The sequence below is a fragment of the Eulemur rufifrons genome, chromosome 10, assembly GCF_041146395.1.
Source record: "Eulemur rufifrons isolate Redbay chromosome 10, OSU_ERuf_1, whole genome shotgun sequence".
Taxonomy (NCBI): Eukaryota; Metazoa; Chordata; class Mammalia; order Primates; family Lemuridae; genus Eulemur; species Eulemur rufifrons.
In genome coordinates, this window is record NC_090992.1 from 30,603,264 (window position 1) to 30,623,415 (window position 20,152).

Below are 20,152 nucleotides of genomic sequence, written 5' to 3' on the forward strand. Positions count from 1 at the left end.
ATCTCTCCCACCTCTAAGTGGCCTTTCTACCCAAAACTAGGTGTCCTCCCGTTGCCAAGACCCCGTAGTAGAAAATAATCTGTTTCATGCCCAATGGTTAGAAACTCCTTATTTTCTGTCCCATGGAAAGAAGCAATCTTGAACTCTTACGGAGAATGCCAGGCACTGGGAGAGCCCTTAAGGGGTGGTGTTGTGGAGGAAGGCGGTCTTCCAGGTAGTCATTTGAATAGTGTCCCTTGGTCGTCCTTCCTCTAGTGAGCTTGAAGTGAAACCCATCTCTGGGAAGGCACAACGCTGCGCACTCTCCTGATGCAGGCAGAACTGGAACTTGCCAGCAGGTGGCAGTATGTGAACATTGCCAGCTTCCCCAGCCAGCATGGTGGAGAACTTGAACTTTCTCCTATAATCACAGAAACTACAGCCCAGAGAAGGGAGATGACAAAGTCTGGAATCTCAGTTCCTTGTTCTGGCCCAAATCACAGGATCACGCCATCTCCCTTCCAGACACACTTGGATGGGCCACTTACTTCATGGAGGAAGGGGCCTAAGACAGTGCCAAAAAGATGTCATTTTAACATGTTTCCCGCTCATGTTTGCTTCTTTCCAGGGTTTGTTTCCACCTGGAAGCAAGGCTGGATTCACCTCCTGGATGTTTAGGTTGTTTCCTTTTTGCACTTGAGAAATACAATGTTGGGCCTAAAGCTTCCTATGTATTTCAAATTATTTTCTTAGGACTGATTCCCAGAACTTAGGTGATCAGGTCAAAGAGAATGAGCAATAGATTAGCTTTTATTCCTACCCGTGGCTGCAGCTCAGGAATTAAGGTTCTGGGCTCTACAGTGAAGGGAACCTGCCTTTCAATCCTGCCTCCGTCACCTGTGCTGACTATAGGTGTGAACTGCCACACCTGGCTAATTTTTAAAAAATTACTACTCAGGAGGCTAAGGCAAGAGGATCCCTTGAGTCCAGGAATTTGAGGGTGCAGTGAGCTATGATCATGCCACTGTATTCCAGCCTAGGTGACAGAGCAAGACCCTGTCTCAAACAAAAAAATGTGTGTATATATAGATTATATAGATAGATAGATAGCTATAGATATAGATTTATATAAATGAATGAGTGTTGTTAAGGATGTGGAGAAGTTGAAAATCTCATATGTTGCTGGTGGGAATATAAAATGGTGCAGCCACTGTGAAAAACAGCTTGGTGGTTCCTCAAAAAGTTAAAACTAGAATTACCATATGACTCTACTATTTCATTTCCAAGTAAAACCGCAAGAGAACTAAAAACAAGTATTCAAATAAGTATTTGCATACAAATGTTCATTAGTAGCACTATTCACAATATCTAAAAAATGGAAATAACCCAGATGTCCATCAGCAGATGAATGGATAAACAAACCATGGCATATTTATACAAAAAGGAATATTATTCAGCCATAAAAAGGAATGAAGTACTGATACATGCTACAGTGTAGATGAGCTTCAAAAACATTATGCTAAATAAAAGCCAGACACAAAAGGCCATATATTATATGATTCCATTTAAATGAAACATTCAGAATAGGTAAATCTATGAAGGCGGAAAGCAAATTGGTTGTTGCCAGGGACTAGGGGTAAGGGGAATTGGGAAGGGACTGCTTAATGTGTGTGGGGTTTACCTTTGCAATGTTTGACAAAGCACTGATGACAATGTTTTGGAGCTAGCCAGAGGCAGTGGTTGCACAACATTGTGAACATACTAAATGCCACTTCAATTGTTCACTTTAAAATGGTTAATTTTATGTTATATGGATTTCATATCCCCCTTACCAAAAACAGCATGTCCTTCCTTTGCTCAATGCCCTGTGATGACTCAGAGGAAAACACAAAGTCCCTACAAGGGCCCCTGAGGCCCCAGATGATTTGGTCCTTATCTCTCCTCTCCTGCTACTCTCTCTCTCTCACTCATTCTGCTCCAGCCACACTGGCCCCCTTTCTGTTCCCTGCTCCAGCCATTTCCTTTGCCTGGAACACTCTTTCCACAGATACCTGTTCAGCTCTGCTGACTTCCTCGTCTCCTCCGTATCTTTGCTCAGATATCAGTCTCATTGAAGCCTCTGAACACCCTACAAAATATAATGCTGCCACTTCGCCTGCCACTCTGGGACTCTTCATCTACTTTTTCTTCTTTTTGTCCACAGCACATGCCACCTACTAATATACCGTCCTATTGACTTATTGTGTGTCGGTTTCCCCTTTGCTGGAACGCAGACTTCGCAGGGGCAGAGATCTTTGTTTTGTTTGTTGGTAATGCTCCTAAAATGGTTCCTGGCACACAGTAGGTGCTGGATAAATATTTATAATTGATAGATGAATTGTGAGCATTAAATGTGACATGGTAAGCAAAGTGCTCACAGTAGCGCTTGGCTCATAGAATATGCTCACTAAATGCAGGTACTATTATGATGCTTAACGAGACCCCACCTCCACCTTCACTGGATCCAGCCCCTTCCGATTCTGTCTCTGAAGCAGTTGCTTGGACTGACAGCAGATCTCATCTTATGATTATTTTAATTTCCTAGTCTCCCAGTAGAGTCCACTCATCTTTTTGGTTGCAATTTAACATGACTCTCATTCAGAGGCCAAGGTTAGGCTGAGTCCCTCTGTTCTGGGCCATCACAGCCCTCTGTAGTTTCAATGTTGCAACACTCTAGACTTCACTGTAACAATGTAACTAACTGTCTTCCCTCAAAGTAGAAGCTCCCTGAAGGCAGATCAGGGACCCATTCCCACTTGCTCGCTCAGGTCTCCCAGCTCAGTGCCTGGCACGCAGCAGGCGCTCAGTAAATATTTGTTAGGAAAATGAAAAAGTGGAAGAACATATTTTCCAACCAGATTGCCTTGTTAGAGACTTATCAGTCTGTGAACTGAGACAGATTCTGAGGCCAACCCTTGGAGGATGCTTTGGTTACCCCCATCTCTCAGATGATCCAGCGGGAAGTCAGAGCAGTTCTGTGCCTTGCCCACGGAGACGCAGGGGCTGAGCTGGCGGCCCACGTTAAAGCTGGACATCTCTCCTCAAGGAGGGATTCCTGCGGGCGCCAGAGAACGGCAGGAACTGACCTTTAGTACAGCTTCACCTCCTCTGGGAAGTCTGTACACATTCCTCCAAGGGAAGGGCAAAAACTCTCAGTTTCTCTGGCTTCCCAAAGAGTTTATCATTTGTTCATGTTCTAGCATTTTCCCCACAGCCCTGGATTACAACTGCCGGTCTCCTTGACTGCCTTCCCCCTGGAATATGCAGTCCCCAGAATCAAGGGGTGGGGCCCCTGCAGGGGGCCTTCTGGATCCTTGAGTGCAGCCTTTTCACTGAATCCAAATTTTACAGAACTGGCCCAGTTCAAATCTGGCCCAGCTCCACAACCTAGTAGCTGTGCTACCTTGGTCAAGGAACTGGCCTTCTCTGGGCTCTCCTTTTCCAGAAAGTGCATAAACGTCACAAAACCCACAGGCAGTTGAGCCCTGGAATCCGATCAGGTAGGTAAAGTGCTCCGCCTCTAACAAGCCTGTATTTTCTGTTTCCCTACAAAGCTTTGGCGAGTTGTGGGAATTTGGGGGAATGTGTCCAGTACTGGGAGTCAGGAGCCCTGATGTCTAGCCCTGAGTGGCCGAGTGATCTTGGCCAAATCCTCCTAACTCAGGTCTGGGGTCTGAGAACTGACATGGTTCTTCCGGCAGGGCCACTCCGGCTGGTGATATTCTAAGATTCCAAGAGCAAAGAAACTTGAAGGGTGGGGGTGGAGAGGGTTGGAGGATGGAGGGGGGAGGCGGGCGAGCCGGATTGGCCTCTGCGCGCCACGTGTCCGACCCCGAGCCGCCGGGTGTCCTTCGAAGCCCGCCCCTGCGCTGCGGCTGCTGCTCCGCTAACGGGCTCCGACCCAGCGAGCTCCGCGTCCGCGCGTCCGTCTGCGATCAGAGGCTTCGCCGCGCGGTGAGTGGGTTGATCCCGGAGAGGGGAGTCACTCCAGGAACCCCCCTCCTGGGGGCTGCAGGGACAAGGGGACAAGCGATAAACGCCCAGGCACCGGCTGATCGATGCCCCCGCCAGCAGCGGGAACTGGAGGGCGCGGTAACCCGAGAGTGTCGCGGCTGGGTGTGTCTAGGGGAGCGCAGTGGAGCAAATCTAGGGCCGCGCGGAGGAGCAGGAGGAGGGCGCCCGGGGGAGGGGAGTAGAGGGGAGCCCTGGCCCTGCAGAGGGTGTGGTCGAGGGCTGGGGGCGCCGGAGCCGGGGCGGGGCAGGCTGCTGGTGCTGCCCGCTTTAACTTGGGGGGTTGAAGAGACTTCGAAGGCCCGGGATTAGGGGCAGCTGGACGTGGGACTCAGGACCAGCAGAGAAGGGTGTGGCTGAGGACAAAGACTCAAGCGTCGGACCCTCCATTTGCATATGGAATAGCTTCTGTGTGGTGCTGGGGAGGGCTCTCTGCGTGAGAGGGGGTGGAGGACCTGCTGTCCATACCTGTGGGGCCCATGGACCCCCTTCCCTCTTTGGGCCACTGCTTGCGGATGAAGGAGTCTCCCAGCTGGGCTCCCAGGGCTCTTTCTGCTTTCCGTAAGAACAGGCCTTCCCAAAGCTTGGGGGCTTCAGATGACCCCCACATCCTAGCAAGGGAGTGAAATACCCTGAATCCGGATCCCAGCTCCTCCAACAATTTGCATTGTGACCTTGAGCCAGTGGCTTTCCCTCTCTGAGCCTGAATTTCCTTCTCCAAGGAAAGCTGATAAACTCAGCCTGTTTCAGAGGAAACAATGGCTGTGACAAGGGATTTGTCAGCTGCAAGGAACCATTACAGGCTTGAGAATCCTGATCCTAGGTTTAGGAAGCCTGGCCCAACCCTTGTAGGGCCTAGAAGGGGAAGGGGAAGGAGGTCCTTTGGGAGGACCAGTCTGGCCACTGTTTCCTCCCTCCCCCTCCTTTTCTCTAAACTGTGGTGGGTCTTTTCTGACAATTCCAAATTTGGACATATGGCTTCAGGGTTTGTGAAACGACTAGTTTCCCCCGAGAGTCCACTCTTTTTCCTCTACTATTCCTTCCCGCCTTGCCCCAAACACACCTTAAATTGCTGGCCACGCCAACTCAGACAGGATATCCTGACCTGCTTAGCCCTTCGAGGAGCGGTGAATGACCGCCCCAGTTTCAGCCCTGTGGACCCTGCCCTTCTAGCTGGCAGCCCCTGAGCCCTGCAGAGGGCACTGGCCTAGCGGTCAGTGCCGGAGTCCAGTCCAGATGCGCTGGGGTTTCTTGAGCAAGCCCTTTCCTCTCTGGGCCTTTGTTGCCTGCCTGTAGCAATGTCTGCTAAACTGGCTGCCACTTCCGGTGCGGGTGTTCTAAGATTTAGGATTCTGGGAGTCGGGTGGGGCTGAGGAGGGCGGGAGGCAGAGGCTTTCCTCCCCCTCTGCAGCTGTGACAGTCACTCATCCATTTTTCTTTGCCTTCTACCCTTTGTTCCCAAGGGTACCTCTGCTGGGATACAGAAAATATTTGCAGTTTCTAGGTAAGGGCCACAGCTGTTGCTGGGGCCGAATTGGATGTGAGTGTGAGGACGAGGGGGGTGGCCTGGAGAAGCCTGGGGCCTGGCCCTGTGGCGCTGATTTCCTGGGATGAGGTGGGGGAGACTGCAGTGCTGGGTAGCTGCCAACATCCAGAACATCTGCACTGCAGCACCCGGAGGGAGCCCTGGGCCACCAGGCGGTAGCCCCAGTCCCAGGCTCTGCTCTGCCCCTAACCAACTAGGTGCCCTGGGCACACCTACTACCCCTCTGGGCCTCAGTTCCTTCCTCCCTAGAGAGAAGAGGCATGTGTCCAGGGCACCCAGTTGGTAAGATAGTTTGGATCTGATGGCTCTTCTTGCTGTACCATTCTAGGACTTTCTGCAGAGGCTCAGTGGAGCCGCCAGCCTCCCCCAACCCTGCCTCTCCAAGATACTTCCTGGGAGGGGACAAAGCACAGGATGTGGTCTCTACTGTGATTCCTGAGCATGCTTGGCCCTCTAGTCACCCTGGCAATAGAGGAGAGGAAGAGGGGGTGGTCTTTAGGTTTATAAACTTTGCTTAGAATCCAGCTCCAGCGGCATTCCCTGTCCTCTTGGGGTTGAGAAGCCCCCACAGAGACTGACTATGGAGAAATGACGGTCCGTGGGGTCCTTGAGCCTCAGATGCCCCCATCTGTAAGATGAGGATGAGGTCGATACCTGCATGAGGTTATAAGATGGCAGATGTAAAAGTGCCCTGTAAACTGTAGAGTGCGGTAAACAGTTGTAATCTCAGAAGGGTGCGGTGCTTGAGAAGGCAGGCCACCTGAGCCTCAGGTTTCTCTCGTGTCAAACGAGTATCTTGGTGCTCCTTAAACAATAACAATAAAACAGTAACCACGATTATTTATTGAGCCTTTACAACTTCCCAGGCCCTGGCTGAACGCTTGCTATATTAGATGCTGTTATTGTGCCCATTTTGCAGATGTGGAAACTTCAGCCCCCAAGAGTCTGAGGAAGAAATGCTAATAATAAACACTTATACAGCATAGTGTTTCCTTTGGGCCAGGTCCTCTTCTAAGCTCTAGACTTATCTTAATTCTTTTCATCCTCACTATAACTCCTATGAGGTAGTTATTATCGTTATCCCCAATTTTCATATGAAACAGGCACAGAGAGGTTAAGTCCTTGCCCAAGGCCACACAGCTACTAAATAGCACCCTCAGGCTTCACTGTAAGGCAGTCTGGCTCCAGCATCTCTGTACTGTGAGACTTTACCTTTTGCTGCCTCTCACAAAAGTGACCTGAACTGGAATTCAAACCCAGGCCACACCAGTTCCTCTTCTGGAGCAGACAGATGATCTTCTGGGGCCTTGTCCATCCTAGAGTCAGTGGTTCTGGGTCAGGAGAGGGAAAGACACTGCTCTCTAAGAAACCCGAGTGCCTTGAGCTGGGGGGTGTGCCCAGGCACGGAGCCAGGGATGGCGTCATCAGAGTCGAGGCTCCTGGAGGGCTATGGAGCTGGCCCTAGGTGTGTCTACCTGCAGGGCTGAGGGAGCAGCCTGCAGGAAAGGGGAAAGAAGGAAGGATCTAGATTTTATAGGCCAGGGGCTTCCAAAGGGAGTAGACACACCTTGGGAGGCACTGAAGATGATCTTCCGGGACGTAGAAGAAACTGTTAGATGTCTTTTTTTTTTCTTTTAACCTGGCTTGTTTCGGAATGTTAGACCTCTTATTGTGCATACTTTTCATGTCATGTTTAAAAAGTATATTTCTTCATACAGGATAGAGTTGGGGAAAGAAAGTGTATTTCTGTTTATCATGATAACTGCTGAATGTTTTTCTTTTGTTGCTGGTTATATGTAGGATGAAAAAAAATTTGTACAGTGCTGCATTAGACTGCCAGCCCCGTGGGGGCAGGAGTCCCTCTGTCTCATTTTCTATTCTACCTCCACCTCTTACCAGTAGACCTAGTTTGCAGAAGCTGTTCGGTAAATATTTTTTGAAGAATGAGTCCCTGCTTAATAACTGATTTTTTGTGTATGTGACATTGAGCAAGTTACCTAACCTCTCTAGTTCCTCTCCTGGCCATAGAATGAGGGGGAAAGCACAGTTTGAAACCACAAGGCTAGATGGTTCCATTTGTTGTGTGATTTTTCAAGGAGGTCGCTAAAGAAAGCATGAAACCCACTCGGTACGGTTACCCAGCAAATCCTTAAGGGCCACACCCTGTGGTGGGGGGTGCAGCAAAGAGGCGTATGCAATAATTTTCAAAAAAGGGTAGAATCATGGCTCACGCAGATATAAAATGAACATGTGCTCAAGGTTTTATTTTACTCACTAATCAATGACCACAGCAGGCGGTTGTTCAAACCAGCTCAATCAGTGGACACCTTTGTATTGAAAGGAATATGCAATTAGAGGCAAAACTGGTTTTTCCACCTGAGGGGCGGGAAGTCAATTGGACCTTTACCAGACAGGACAGAATGAGCATGTATCAGAATTACTTTGTGTTACTGTCAATTATCTGCAACTTATTGAGCTGTAAAATAGCTGGAAGATGAAAGGCTAGAGTCAGATGCCCCCACGCAGGGCGAGGCCACATGCGGGCCTCCAGGTCCCCAAGTGCGGCCCCTCCACTGAATCCAGACTTCACAGAACAAATCCTAGGGATTCCGTCAAATGGCCTCACTCACTCCAGGATCCAGGGGGCCACATGTGGCCCCAAGGCAGGTTTCCCTCCCGCGTGGAGATTTTTTGCGGCAATACCTCGGGGCCGCATGTAGCCTTCTGGATCCTGGAGTGAGGCCTTTTGACTGAATCCAAATTTTACAGAACAAATCCCTTTTTAAAGTTTTTTTAAAGGGGGAACAGTGAGAAGAGGGAACATCCACCACCTGACCACTTCCCCTAGAACAAATCTTTCTGTGAAGTCTGATTTGGTTGAGGGGCCACACTTGGGGGTCCGGAGGGCCACATGTGGTTCCCCACACTGCCTTGTAGGCTGGCAGCCTCCATCTGATGGAGGAATGATAAATCTGCCATGGTTGACCCGAGCCAGCCAGATGAAGGTGGTTTCAGAGCACCGTGGGGATTCAGAGCAGGGAGAAATCCCTCCTGGCTTCTTAGAAGAGGTGGCATTTGAATTCAGCAGAGAACAGTGGTTCTCAGCCTCTTTGTGCATTGGAATCACCTAGGAAAGTTTTTAGAAATTACCAAAGCCCAGGATTCACCCCAGAACAGTTGAGTCAGAATCTCTGGGGGTTGACCTTCTGCTTTGGTAATTTTGAAAAACTCCCAGGCTGTATTTATTAATGAAGCCAGAATTGAGAAGCACAGGTCTAGATTCTAGAAGGCTGGATGAAAAATGCTGGAGGGAGGCATTCCTGGTTTAGCAGGAGAAGGGGTGAAGAGGAGGGAGGTGAGAGCTGAGAAGTCGGGAAGGATAACTAAGGGCCTGAATGCTGAGCTAAGGGGGCAGCATTGAAAGGCACCATTGGACACTTGTCAGCAAAGGGGTGACATGGCTCAGTGTAGGCCACAGGCACTCCTCTGATTGTCATACCCGGTACCCCCCTTTGGAGACCACTGCTCTGATGATGATGATTGTGGTAACAGAAAGCACCTTTTATTTATTAAACTTTTAATCTATACCTGACCATGCTAAGTATTTTACCTGCCTTACTTCCTTGAATTTTTTCACAAAAACCTTACGACACTGTCATTTCAGAGATGAAGAAACTGAGGCAGAGAGAAATTATATAACTCACCCAGGGTCCTAAGCTAGGAATTTGCAGTGTCAGGATTTGAACTCCTGCCTCCATCTCAAGGCCTGTGTTTGTTACAATGCCACACTGCCTCCTTTGAAAATGTCTGGGCTCATCATAATGAAAGCTACCATTTACTGAGCCTTTACTGTGTGCCAGGCACTGTGCTAAGTGCTTTCATCTGATATTTCATTTATTTCTCAGTACCTGTAGGTGTCTCTACATGCATTTTGCAGGTATGGAAATTGAGATTCGATTTAAGTAATTTACCTAAATCACCAATGACTGAGTGGGGGACAGCCATGCCTCAAAGCTAGCTCATCATTGCCTTCACATGAATTGGACAAGACGCTTGCCCTGTGTAGCTCTCCTGGTTGGGCAGGGCTGAGCTGTCCCTTCTAGAGTCAGCCAGGAGCTCCCAAAGGGGAAGGAAGGAAATGTGCTTGATTGCAGGCCAAAGGACCGAGGCGGGGTGGGGATGGGGGTGGGGGGCTCTACAGCATCTCAGAGCCATCCAGGTGACTCTAGCCCTGAATGGTTTCTGGAATGATCAGTTGTGATGAGCCCTCACCGTAGCTCATCCAGGTCAGAAGAGATTCAGGGTTCCTGCCCTGGCTGAAATCTATAAAAGCCTCTCACGTCTGCTCTGGATCTTCCCCAAGAGGGAGTGATACATTGATCCCCCTTTTATAGATGAAGAGACTAAGGCTCAGAGAGGGAACCTGGCTTGTCTGAGGTTATGGAGGGGGTAGATTGGGAACTAGAACCTGGGTCTTGTGCTTTGGCCTCTTCCTGATATCCCGTTGCAGGCAGGGCCCACGGCTGGATGGGGGCTTCTTATGACTGGTCCCTACTAAGCAGAGATGTTGGCTGCTGCCTGCGCCCTGGCAAGTCACTTTCTCTCCCTGACTTGCTTTTACCCCACCTAGAAAATGAGAGGCTTGGAGTAGTGGGTTGCTAAGGGCCCCTCTGGGATTCTGAAACATTGCACATAAAGCATTCAGCCAGTTTGAGCTGCATGGTCTGGGTTGCTCTGGAAGGGACCGGAGGCCCTCTTTAAGACATGCCAGGGTACACGGCACATCTATGATTAGCTCCAGGCTTCCCTGAACCCTCAGAGGAGAGGCTGTTGGAATCGGCAGGGAAATTGACCCTTTGGACTGTAATCTGAACATGGAGTTCTGGAAGGATCTTGCGTTTTAGGTACACATGAGATATGCACGCACATGAGGCACACAGAATCTGCTCTCAGAACTGAGAGTATTTTCCTAAAGTTTTAGAAGCCCCTCCTCTGAGCCGTCTCTCCTTGGATAGGGGCTCTTGTCCAGATGGGCCTGGGCTATAGCCAGCAGCTGAAGTTTCCACTAAGGAGGCCAAAAGAAAATGCCTCAGGGCTGGAGGTGCAGGTGACAGGCCTCAGCCCTCCCTCCCTTGTGTCACCTGACTTCCTGGGCCTCATTCAGTCCCTATTTCTGCTAGCCTTGGGGTTCCCTCCCTTCCCCCACCCCCAGGCCTGGAGAAAGAAACCAAGAGCTGGCGTCCAGCCTTATCTTGGGTAGATGTGGGGTGCTCCCCACCCCCACTGACACACACACTTGGAGGGGGTGCAGTTCCCATTTCGTGGTGAGAGCTGCATGTTTGTACCAAGGGGCCCCTGGTTGCCAGGGAAACAGCAGTGTTTCCTTGAGCTGAGCTGAGCTGAGCTGCTTTTGCAGCCAGATCTGTCCTCTGCCCTTCACTCCCAGCCCCATCTCATGTCCTCTGCTGAGTGCAGTTTGAGGGGCTCATAATCAGGCAGTGGGGATACATGGGCAAACACTACAAAGCCCCTGTCCTCAATTTCCCACCAGTACAGCAAATGCCACCACCTACTGAGAACATACCTAGTGCCTGGCCCGTTAGGCTCTGCCCTTGACGTAATAACTTATGTCTCAACCCCCAACAACTCTACCAGGCAGGAAAGGGAAAGGCCCAATTTTGTGCTTGAAATAACCTTGAACTCAGAAATGAGCAATGAGCCCATGATCACATAGTTAATAAGTGATAAAACAAGCATTGGAACCCAGGTCTGTGTCCGACTCCAAAACCTACGTCTCCCCACTGTGTCACACGGACTCCAGTATCCCCAAAGTGAGGGCAGATTATGGACTTAAGTCAGGGACTGGTTTCTCCAAGATTTCCCGTAAGTTTGAGGGGAGTGGGGACTAGGTGGAGAACTGCAAAGCATTGAGCTGAAATATCTCCATAGTTTTACTCTCTCTTCTAGTTCTGTTCCCTCTAGGGTCTTGCTGGGTAGGCCTGATTGAGTTGGTTATTTTTCCTTTTTAAAAGCAATACAGCACTCACTTCGGCAGCACATATGCTAAAATTGGAACGATTCAGAGATTAGCATGGCCCCTGCGTGAGGATGACACGCAAATTTGTGAAGCGTTCCATATTTTTGTAATTTTAGGACTGATCCGATCCTAACATTATAATTTGCAATTGGAATCCTGACCAAGATTTCAGAATCAAATAAGTCATAGATATGACTAAAATGTTATAAATTAAAAGATTCAAATACAAGCCTCCACATGATACAATAAAGTTATATTCTAAGTTCTATAAAAGGAGCAAAGATGTGCTGTACACATTGATTATATAAGAGGCCCTGATGCACTGCCAAGCATACTTGTAACATATAAAAATGCAATCGTCTATTTTTGTTTGCTATAATAAAAATTAAATGTTTAATTAACAGTTTTTTAAGAAAGCAATACATAGGTCAGGTGCGATGGCTCACGCCTGTAATCCTAGCACTCTGGGAGGCCAAGGTGGGAGGATTGCTTGAGGTCAGTAGTCTGAGACCAGCCTGAGCACAAGAGAGACCCCGTCTCTACTAAAAATAGAAAAAATTAGCCAGGCGTGGTGGAGCACACCTATAGTCCCAGGTACTCAGGAAGCTGAGGGTAGGAGGATCGTGCTCAAGTCCAGGAGTTTGAGTTGCAGTGAGCTATGATGATGCCACTGTACACTAGCCAGGATGACAGAGCGAGACTCTGTCTCAAAAAAAAAGAAAAAAAGAAAGAAAAGCAGTACATAGTCATAGTTAAGAGAGATCCAATAGTCCTTTGTTTCTCCTCTCCTTGTCCTCTAAGATTGTGTAACTTTCCTCTTTGGCCTTCCTGCTGACAGGGCTCGTGAACCCAGCTCCCACTCCCTTCTGTTCCCCTTTCCAAGTCAGTTACATCCCTTTTTTCCACTTATTTTTAGGTAACATACGTTGTTCCTTCACTGTCTCCCGACACCTCCGCCTCCTCTTCCTTATCCATTTTCAATGAGATCGTGTGTCCTGTGTGTTCAAATCCCCCACAAGGGCCTTGTCCCACCAGAGAAAAATCCAGTCTTTCCAGTGGCCTCAGGCACTGACCCCCTGACTCTACATCCTAGCAGCCCCTGCCCCCATTCCCTGTCACCACATCAGCCACACTGAGCTCTGTGGTGGCTCCTCACTCGTACGGCCCCCAGGTAGCTCGTGAGACCCTCTGACCCCTCTACCTGCGCCCCTGTCACTCTCCTGACCAAGCTTCGTCTTTTCCCCTTAGTTCTTATCTCAGCCTGCTATGTGCCTTTGTTATTCTACCCTCGCAGAAGCTCCAGAGAAGCAGAGTTTGTAAAATCTCTATCATACTTCCGTATCCCCAATTCCTAGAGCAGTGCCCGGCTCAGAACAGATGCAGAATAAATCATCAGTGACTTGTGCAGGAAGGATAGCCCTTCAGACGGTGCAGCAGGTGGCGGGGAAGCCTGAGTCTCAGCTGCAGACCTGCAAGCCCGGGGTTCTTGTTGACCTGGGACGAGGACACACGTGGGGCAGGTGGCATCGACCCTGGAATCCGGAAATTGTTGGATTCGGTTCTAAGCTGTGCGACCTTGGATCATATATTGTGATGCCCCAGCCTCAGTTTCCTCCTCTATGAAAAAGGAGACTCTGATGCCTGGAAGGATTGCTCTGAGGTTTAAGAGAGACGCTGTTGGGACAAGTGTGCTGCATAGCCTGGAGTCAAGCAGCCAGTGACGGGTCGGAGGTCATGCCCTCCCTCCCTCTCCGTCCCAAGTGTGTGCATGTCTGGACATCATCTGATCTATCCATTGTCCTTGGAAAAAAATATGCCTGGGCCTGAGCCAGGTCGTTGGGTGTGATTTAACCTAAAGGGCTGGAGGCAGCTGGAAAACAGCAGGGTGAGGAAATTGGTGGTGGGGGGGAACAGAGAGGAGCAGAGTGTGGGGGATTCTCACGGATCTCTTTCTTCTCCACAGTGGATTCTGCCGCAGAACCTGAGACCATGGCCAAACCAGCACAGGTAAGGGGCCTCTCCTTCCTGAAGGTTGTGCTCCGCCTCCCCTGGGCCTGCGGTCCCCCTGCTGCAGAGACCCCTGGCACCTTCAGCAGGAAAGGTGCTGAGGCTTTGCTTGCTCCCGTTACAAGTCATAGCTCTTCAGATGCAGGTCTCCAGGGACAACACGTAACATCCTAAGCAGAAAAGGATGCGTATTGGCTCACGGAACTGAGAAGCCCAAGACTTCAGGTCTTGTTGGATCCAGGGGTCCAAATGATAGTGTCAGGATTTGCCTCTGTGAGCTGGGCTTCCCCTGGTGGCTTCGTTCTTGGGTAGGATCTTCCTTGCCTTGGCACGGCAGCCACCCCAGCTCCGGGCTTCCGTTCTGCTGTCTGGGCAGCCCAAGGGAAAACAGCATAACTCATCCTTAGTGATTCCAGGGGAGCTCCCAGGTATGGTCCTTATTGGCTGGGTAACCCGCTCTCTTTTGGGCCCAGGAGGGGGAGCTGGGCCCACCTGAACTGCATGGCCCAAGAGTGGTTCCCCAGGAAGGGAAGTGGATGCTGGACAGGCCCAAAAGCAATAGAGGGTCCTCTCTGCTCTGGAGATGGAAATGTTCCTGTCACTCCAATTTGGGATGAACTTCCCTGGCTCGGGACACTCTAACCTCCATCCTTCATGCTGTCCGACCGCCTGCTGGGGAGTGGAGTTTGAGGCACATCAGAGCTCTTACTCCCGTGTGGCTCAGACTGGGTTCTGCCCGTGGTCAGAGCTGGGAGTCGCTCTGCGTCAGGGCGTGCCCCGGGTGCTCCCTGTTGGCCGGCCTTAGAGGAGGAGGCATGGTCAGTGCCATGGTGGGATCCAAAGTGGAGAATAAAACTGAGGGACGCCTGACTCGGCCCCTTTTGTCCCTTACTCCAATCCAGAATACGAGCCATCAAATGCAAACACAGGATCTGTGAGTTCTTTACTTCCTTTGGGCCTCATTTTCCCCTTACGGGGTGGTTGAGCTCAGTGACAACTAAACCTCATCCCTGACTTCATGACTTGCCACCCAGTGAACCTGGGCCTAAAGGAGAGTCACAGTTTTTGAAGAGCACAGTGTGTTGGAGGACGTAGGACCAGCACCCTCAAAAAAGTCCTAGCCGTGGCCTCTGCAGAGCCACTGAGGAATGTGCCTTGCAACTGGCCTCTCTGACCAGGAGGAGAGAGTCGTTGTGGTTATGGGCAAAAATCCAAGGTGAAAATTTTGCTCTTCCCCATTTCCAAAGTGTGGTCATCCTAGGGCCACTTCCTCAAGGGCATTTGAATTGCAGGAATCTAGATGATCCAAGTGCACAGGTCAGGCCCTGGGAGATGAGAGAGGCCAGGACCTAGGCACAAATCTTTGGACTCCTGGTCCAGTGCTCTTGGGCCGTGCCTGGCTGACCTGTGGTTTCTTGTTGCCATGGACCGGGGGCCAGTAGACCTCCTGTAAGCAAGTCCTGGGGTGGCAGGGCCGTCTCCTCCCATGGGGTGCGTTGGAACCCACTGTGCACAGTGCTCTCATGGAGCCAGTGAAGGAGCTCTGCGGGCAGGCAGGAGGCGCCCCGCCCAGGCTGCAGGAACAGAGAGAGCCAGTCAGGGGAAGAGCAAGGGGACTGAGAATAGTCCAGGTAGGAACGGCTGGAACAGAAGGCCAGAGGGGACAAGGAGAACACAGCATGTTCAGGGCAGTGAAGGTACTTGGGTTTGCTTGGAGTGCAACAGTCTGGGGGAGCAGAGGACTTTGCAGATGACAATACTAGAGAACCGTGGAAAAGGTCTCCCTTCCATGGAGCTGAAGTCTGTATCTATTGCTTCCAATTATTAGCTCGGCTTCTGGTCCCCCCCCCTCCATGCATATGTGCAGACACACATGCGCACACACACACGCACATACACACACGCACACGCACGGCAGACCGCCCGCTCTTCTCTGCTCCAGTCACCCCCAGCTCCTCGCACTGTGATAAGTGTGTCACTCTCCTCATCTCTCCTTGCAGAAGAGGGGAACTTGAGGCCCAAAGACATGAAGAAGTAGTGTGGTGTCATAGAGGGTCCAGGAGGCCTGGCGCTGTGGCCTCAGTTTCACAGGGACGTTCTGGGTTTGAACACCATGATGACTATAAAGACAGCGCAAGGACAGAGCAGGAGAGGCAGGTGCTCAAGCCCGGGACTCCTGGGAGCTGTGGAGATGAGGCCTGGGTCAGGTCTGGTCAAGGCAGCTCTCAGCTGGAATCCCAGCCAGACAGCCATCTCTCTGGGGATGTCACCTCTGCTCCCGAGAGGCCGCCGGGACTCCTGTTCAGCAGCGGCCTGGGTGGGGCCGAGGCCCGTAGAGCCCTGGGGCCCGGGCTGCTCACCAGCTGGCAGCGGGACCTGCTGAATATTTCAGGGTGGAAAGTCCCTTGTCTGCTCCCCCTGCTTTGATCACGGGCACTGCGGCCAGGGACCTGTCTGCCGAGGGAGGACAGGCAGCAGGAGGTGGGCAGGGAGAAGCCAGCGCAGCTGCACCAGAGATGCAAAATTCACGAAGTTGCTGTGAGAGTGATTCAAAGCGGGAGCCCCAGGCCTGGGTGATTTGAGGGTCCTCTCTGTCTCCGCATGTGACCAGCGCTAAGCCCCCCACCCCTGCTTCTAGTGGCTGTGGTCCTGTGGGGTCCCAGGATAACTAATTGATCCTTGTGTAAAGAATTCCACAGGAGGCCAACCTTGCTGCTCACGAAGCTTGTCTCTGAGTGTTTTGGCCAAGCCCCATGTAGGTCGTTAGACACCCTTCCCCAGTGCAGCCCTGCCTCATCCCCTGTCAACTTCGGCCCCTTCCCAGACACTGCACCAGGCAGAAGAGGGAGGGACTAGAGGAGTAGGAAAGGGGCGGTCCCCCTGCTGTCGCATCCTCTGCCCTTCATCCTGGGGACGTGCTTCCATCTTCTCCCCACCCCCCCAACCCCCGGCAGCTTGCACTCCCATGATCTTAGTGACTTTGGACATCTGACTTTGAGCTCTGAAGAGTCTGGACTGAGAATATATCTTGGACTTGTCACCACCAGCCATGCCCGTCCCAGCAGACAGGTTAAAAAGTCTTCCAGAGCCCACATATCAACCTGGGGACAGGTATTAGTTGGAGCCACATGAAGCCTACTGCTATTTGATTACTTTTAACCTACCTAAAAGGCAAGTTATGTGGTTCAACCTGGTAAAAGGTGCCAAACACTAGGGACAGGGTTGGGAAGGAGCACTTCTGTTTAGTGGGTAAGGAAAACAGTGCTGGGTGCTGGAGCCTTGCCTTGCCCTGACTTGGTTGGTGAGCCCAGGGCAGCCACTGGCGCTAGAGCCACCCTCGGCAGCATGGCGGGACTCGATGGCTTATTTAATCCCTATGTGTCATGCTCCAGCCTCATCTCTCTGCCCTCCTCTGTCCCAGTGGGTGATCTTAGGGACTCTGGGCGTCACGCTGAAGAGTCTGCCCTGCTTCCCTCCAGGCCTCTGCCTTGTGTTTCCTCTGTGCGATGCCTTCTTCCTCCTCACCTCTTCCCTCCCTCCTGTACCCTTTGGGGCCAACCGTTACTCATCCTTTAGGACTTGCTTAGACTTCACCTCCAGGAAGCCTTCTCCGATCTGCTCGGAATATATTCAGTCATTCATCCATCCATTTATGAAGCAAATGCTGAGTGAGTGCCTGGTTGCTCCAGGCCTTGTGCTAGATGTTGGAAATGCACCAGTGAGCAAGACAGACATGGTCTCTGCCCTTCCAGAGCTTTCTAAAGGAAGTATCTCTTTCTGGCTCCTGGTGTTCTCCTTAGCATAACACCCACCACGCTATATTGTGGTTCAAATATATCTCCCCTGCCAGACTGTGAGTTCTTAGTGGTCCCCGGTCCTAGCACTTAGTGGATACTCAGTAAATGCTGCTTGCTTGGTTGATTGAATGAATGAATGAATGAATGAATGGTAGGGTGGCTGGAGCTGCCCTTGGAGCGTGAGTGTCTGAGTGTGAGAAGCACTTAGGATCCCGTGGTTTGGACAGCACTGCTGCCTATTTATAGCCTTGAAAACAGGGTCAGAATGGCACAGAGATGAAATGGGCCCACCTGTTTAATAAAGAGACCTGGTTCCAACAGAGGAGGCAAAGGGTGCAGTGAAGTAACTGCAGTTCTCCAGTATTCAAGAAGAGGGGCAGGTGGGCATCACTGGCCAGGGAAGATGCCCTGGGCTGATGGTCGTCCCTTCCCACCTCCGCCCCACCTGCATGGGCTGTTAGAAAGAGCCTTGGATTCCCTTCCCGGCTGTGTGGGGGGAGTTTTTTTGTTATTATGTTTTGTTTTGGTTTTGTTTGGTTTATTTATATGATGGATATTTGAGTGCCTCCTTTGGTCAGCCTCTGTGCAGGGGACAGGATGGATGTGGTACCTGTCCCCAGGGGTCCCTGGGTCCCCTGCCTGCCCCAAGTGGAGTAGGCAGCAGGGGTTTCTCAGGCTCCAGGCGTGAGGTCTGAAGTGAGGCTGAGGGAGCTCTGGCAGTAAAGCCACCATCCTGCACTTGCTGAGCTCCTTGCAGGACACCCTGGTCTGGGTATTTGGCATGTGTGACTCTTTCCTTCTCTGCCCAGAGGTGTGATCGGGTTGCAGGGGACTCATGGGTGGCGGGAAGAGAGCCGGATCCCTTTCTGGTCATCCGCCCTATCAGAACTTTAAATAGCAACCCTACGCCCACGCATGCATACCGCGGAGGAGCCAGCCTGTGCAGACGGGAGCCTGCCTGGCCAGGGTCTCGCAGTGGGGGCACTAGGGGGACAGGGGACAGCAGGGGGCCCACTCTGCCTGTCCACTTCTCACTCTTTCAAGACAGCCGGTGTGAGCCACCCCCCAACTCCCTCTTCTGTGGAGTCTCTCCTGGTTTCCCCCTAGTCGGAATCAGCCCCTGCTGTTTTCCCACATCACCTTGCTTCTGTCTTAGAGTGTTTATTATAAACTGTATGGTAATTAGGGTATTTATTACAAGCTTTACGGTAACAGATATACTCCTCTCTCTCTGCCCCTGGGCCAGGAGCTCATGAAAGACGGGGATCTGGTCCCCTCTCTCCCCAAGTCTTTACCCTCTGGCATCAGGCCTGGCACGGATAAAGTGCCTTGCCACTGTGCTGTGTGCTCAGTGACAGGCTCTGGCGTACTCAGCTCTGCCAGCTGTCGGCTGCTGTCCCGGACCCCATACTTCTCAGTTTTGTGTGGCCGACACACATCTGACTCCCCTGTGAACCAGCCCCATTGTGCTTTCAGGCTCAGGTTCAACGTCTAAGATCCCCTGGCTCTCTGCCCCTCCCCTCCTTACCCACAAGGACCAAGCCAGCTTGTCCTCAGATGCCAGTTCACAGCTCAGTGTACTGGGCCGGGAGGGGCAGCACCTTATCTTGGCATTGAACTGAGGGGGGCTCTAGGAACCCCCAGCCCGAGACCCCACCCTCAGTAGCCGGCAGCCGCAGGGTTTCTGGAGCTGGAGAGCAGAGGGGAGCCCGGAAGAGGTCTAGGTTCTGTGTGACCTCCTTCAAGTGTCTCTCCTTCTTTGAGCTTGACTGCTTCATCTCGTGGTGGAGATAATCTTAAGTGCTTCTGCAAATTGCTAAACCAATCACATTCATGAAGGTGAGAGAGTTTTGTAAACTGTAAAGTGCCATAAAAATATGAAGGGCTCTTGTTACTCTTGCAAGGATCATTTCCATGCCCCCCACTCAGCCAGGCTTTTTTACCCTCTCCTGGGGCCTGCGGAAGGTGGTGCGGGGCTGTGGGCCTTGGCCAAGCCACCCTCCCTTGGGGAAATGGCACTGTCGCTTGGGCAGGTTGCAGCAGGTGGTGTGGAGAATCATCCCTACCCTTCCCCGGGGTTTATGTAGTCAGCACCCGATCGTGCAGGGAAAGGGGGCTCTGCTTGGACCAGAGGAGTGTCTGGTTTGAGGTTGGGGACAGGAGCTGCGTCCAGGTCCAGGGTCAGCAGCTCACCCTCTGCTTTCCTCTCCACAGGGTGCCAAGTACCGGGGCTCCATTCATGACTTCCCAGACTTCGACCCCAGCCAGGATGCTGAGGCGCTGTACGCCGCCATGAAGGGCTTCGGTGGGTGCCGGGCCACCGAGACAGGGGTCTGCGGGCAGTGGGCTTCGTGGGAGGTGGGGGGCGTTCCCCAAGTGTGGGCACAGCCCAGAGCCCTTCTGGTGGCGGGGGCAGGGTGAGATGGTAAAATATACTCATTCATTTTTTATCTCCTCCTTTTATTATTTTTCATAATTCTATATAATATATTTCATACAAAAAAAGGTATAAAGAATAATAGAAGCTTCACCCACAGACCTACCACCCAACTTAAGAAATAGTGCTTCATCAGAATATTTGAAGTTTCCCTGGTCAGTCTCCCTCCTGGTGACATCTCCCCCTGCCTTTGCTCGGGTGACCACTACCCTCGATTTGGTGCTTATGTTCTCTCTTGTCCTGTGGCTGAGAGAACCCTGTGCTGGGTGTTACAAGACCTGGGTTTTCTAAGCCAGGCT

At 51.4% G+C, this 20,152-nt stretch overlaps 1 protein-coding gene and 1 non-coding gene across 3 annotated transcripts in view; both read left to right on the plus strand.

Annotated features, from left to right (window-relative positions):
* The first annotated feature begins 3,873 nt into the window (after window positions 1-3,873).
* ANXA6 (annexin A6) overlaps window positions 3,874-20,152 on the plus strand; it is a 51,672-nt gene continuing 35,393 nt past the window's right edge. For both annotated transcript variants that reach the window (XM_069483909.1, XM_069483910.1), the window contains exons 1-3: window positions 3,874-3,972; window positions 13,576-13,619; window positions 19,631-19,721. In XM_069483909.1, coding sequence (XP_069340010.1) covers window positions 13,602-13,619; window positions 19,631-19,721 — 109 coding nt within the window. In that variant the 5' untranslated portion in view covers window positions 3,874-3,972; window positions 13,576-13,601. The remainder of the gene's footprint in view (window positions 3,973-13,575; window positions 13,620-19,630; window positions 19,722-20,152) is intronic.
* On the plus strand, window positions 11,615-11,718 carry LOC138393344 (U6 spliceosomal RNA). Its single transcript, XR_011235163.1, has one exon. It is a non-coding gene; the product is annotated as a U6 spliceosomal RNA (small nuclear RNA).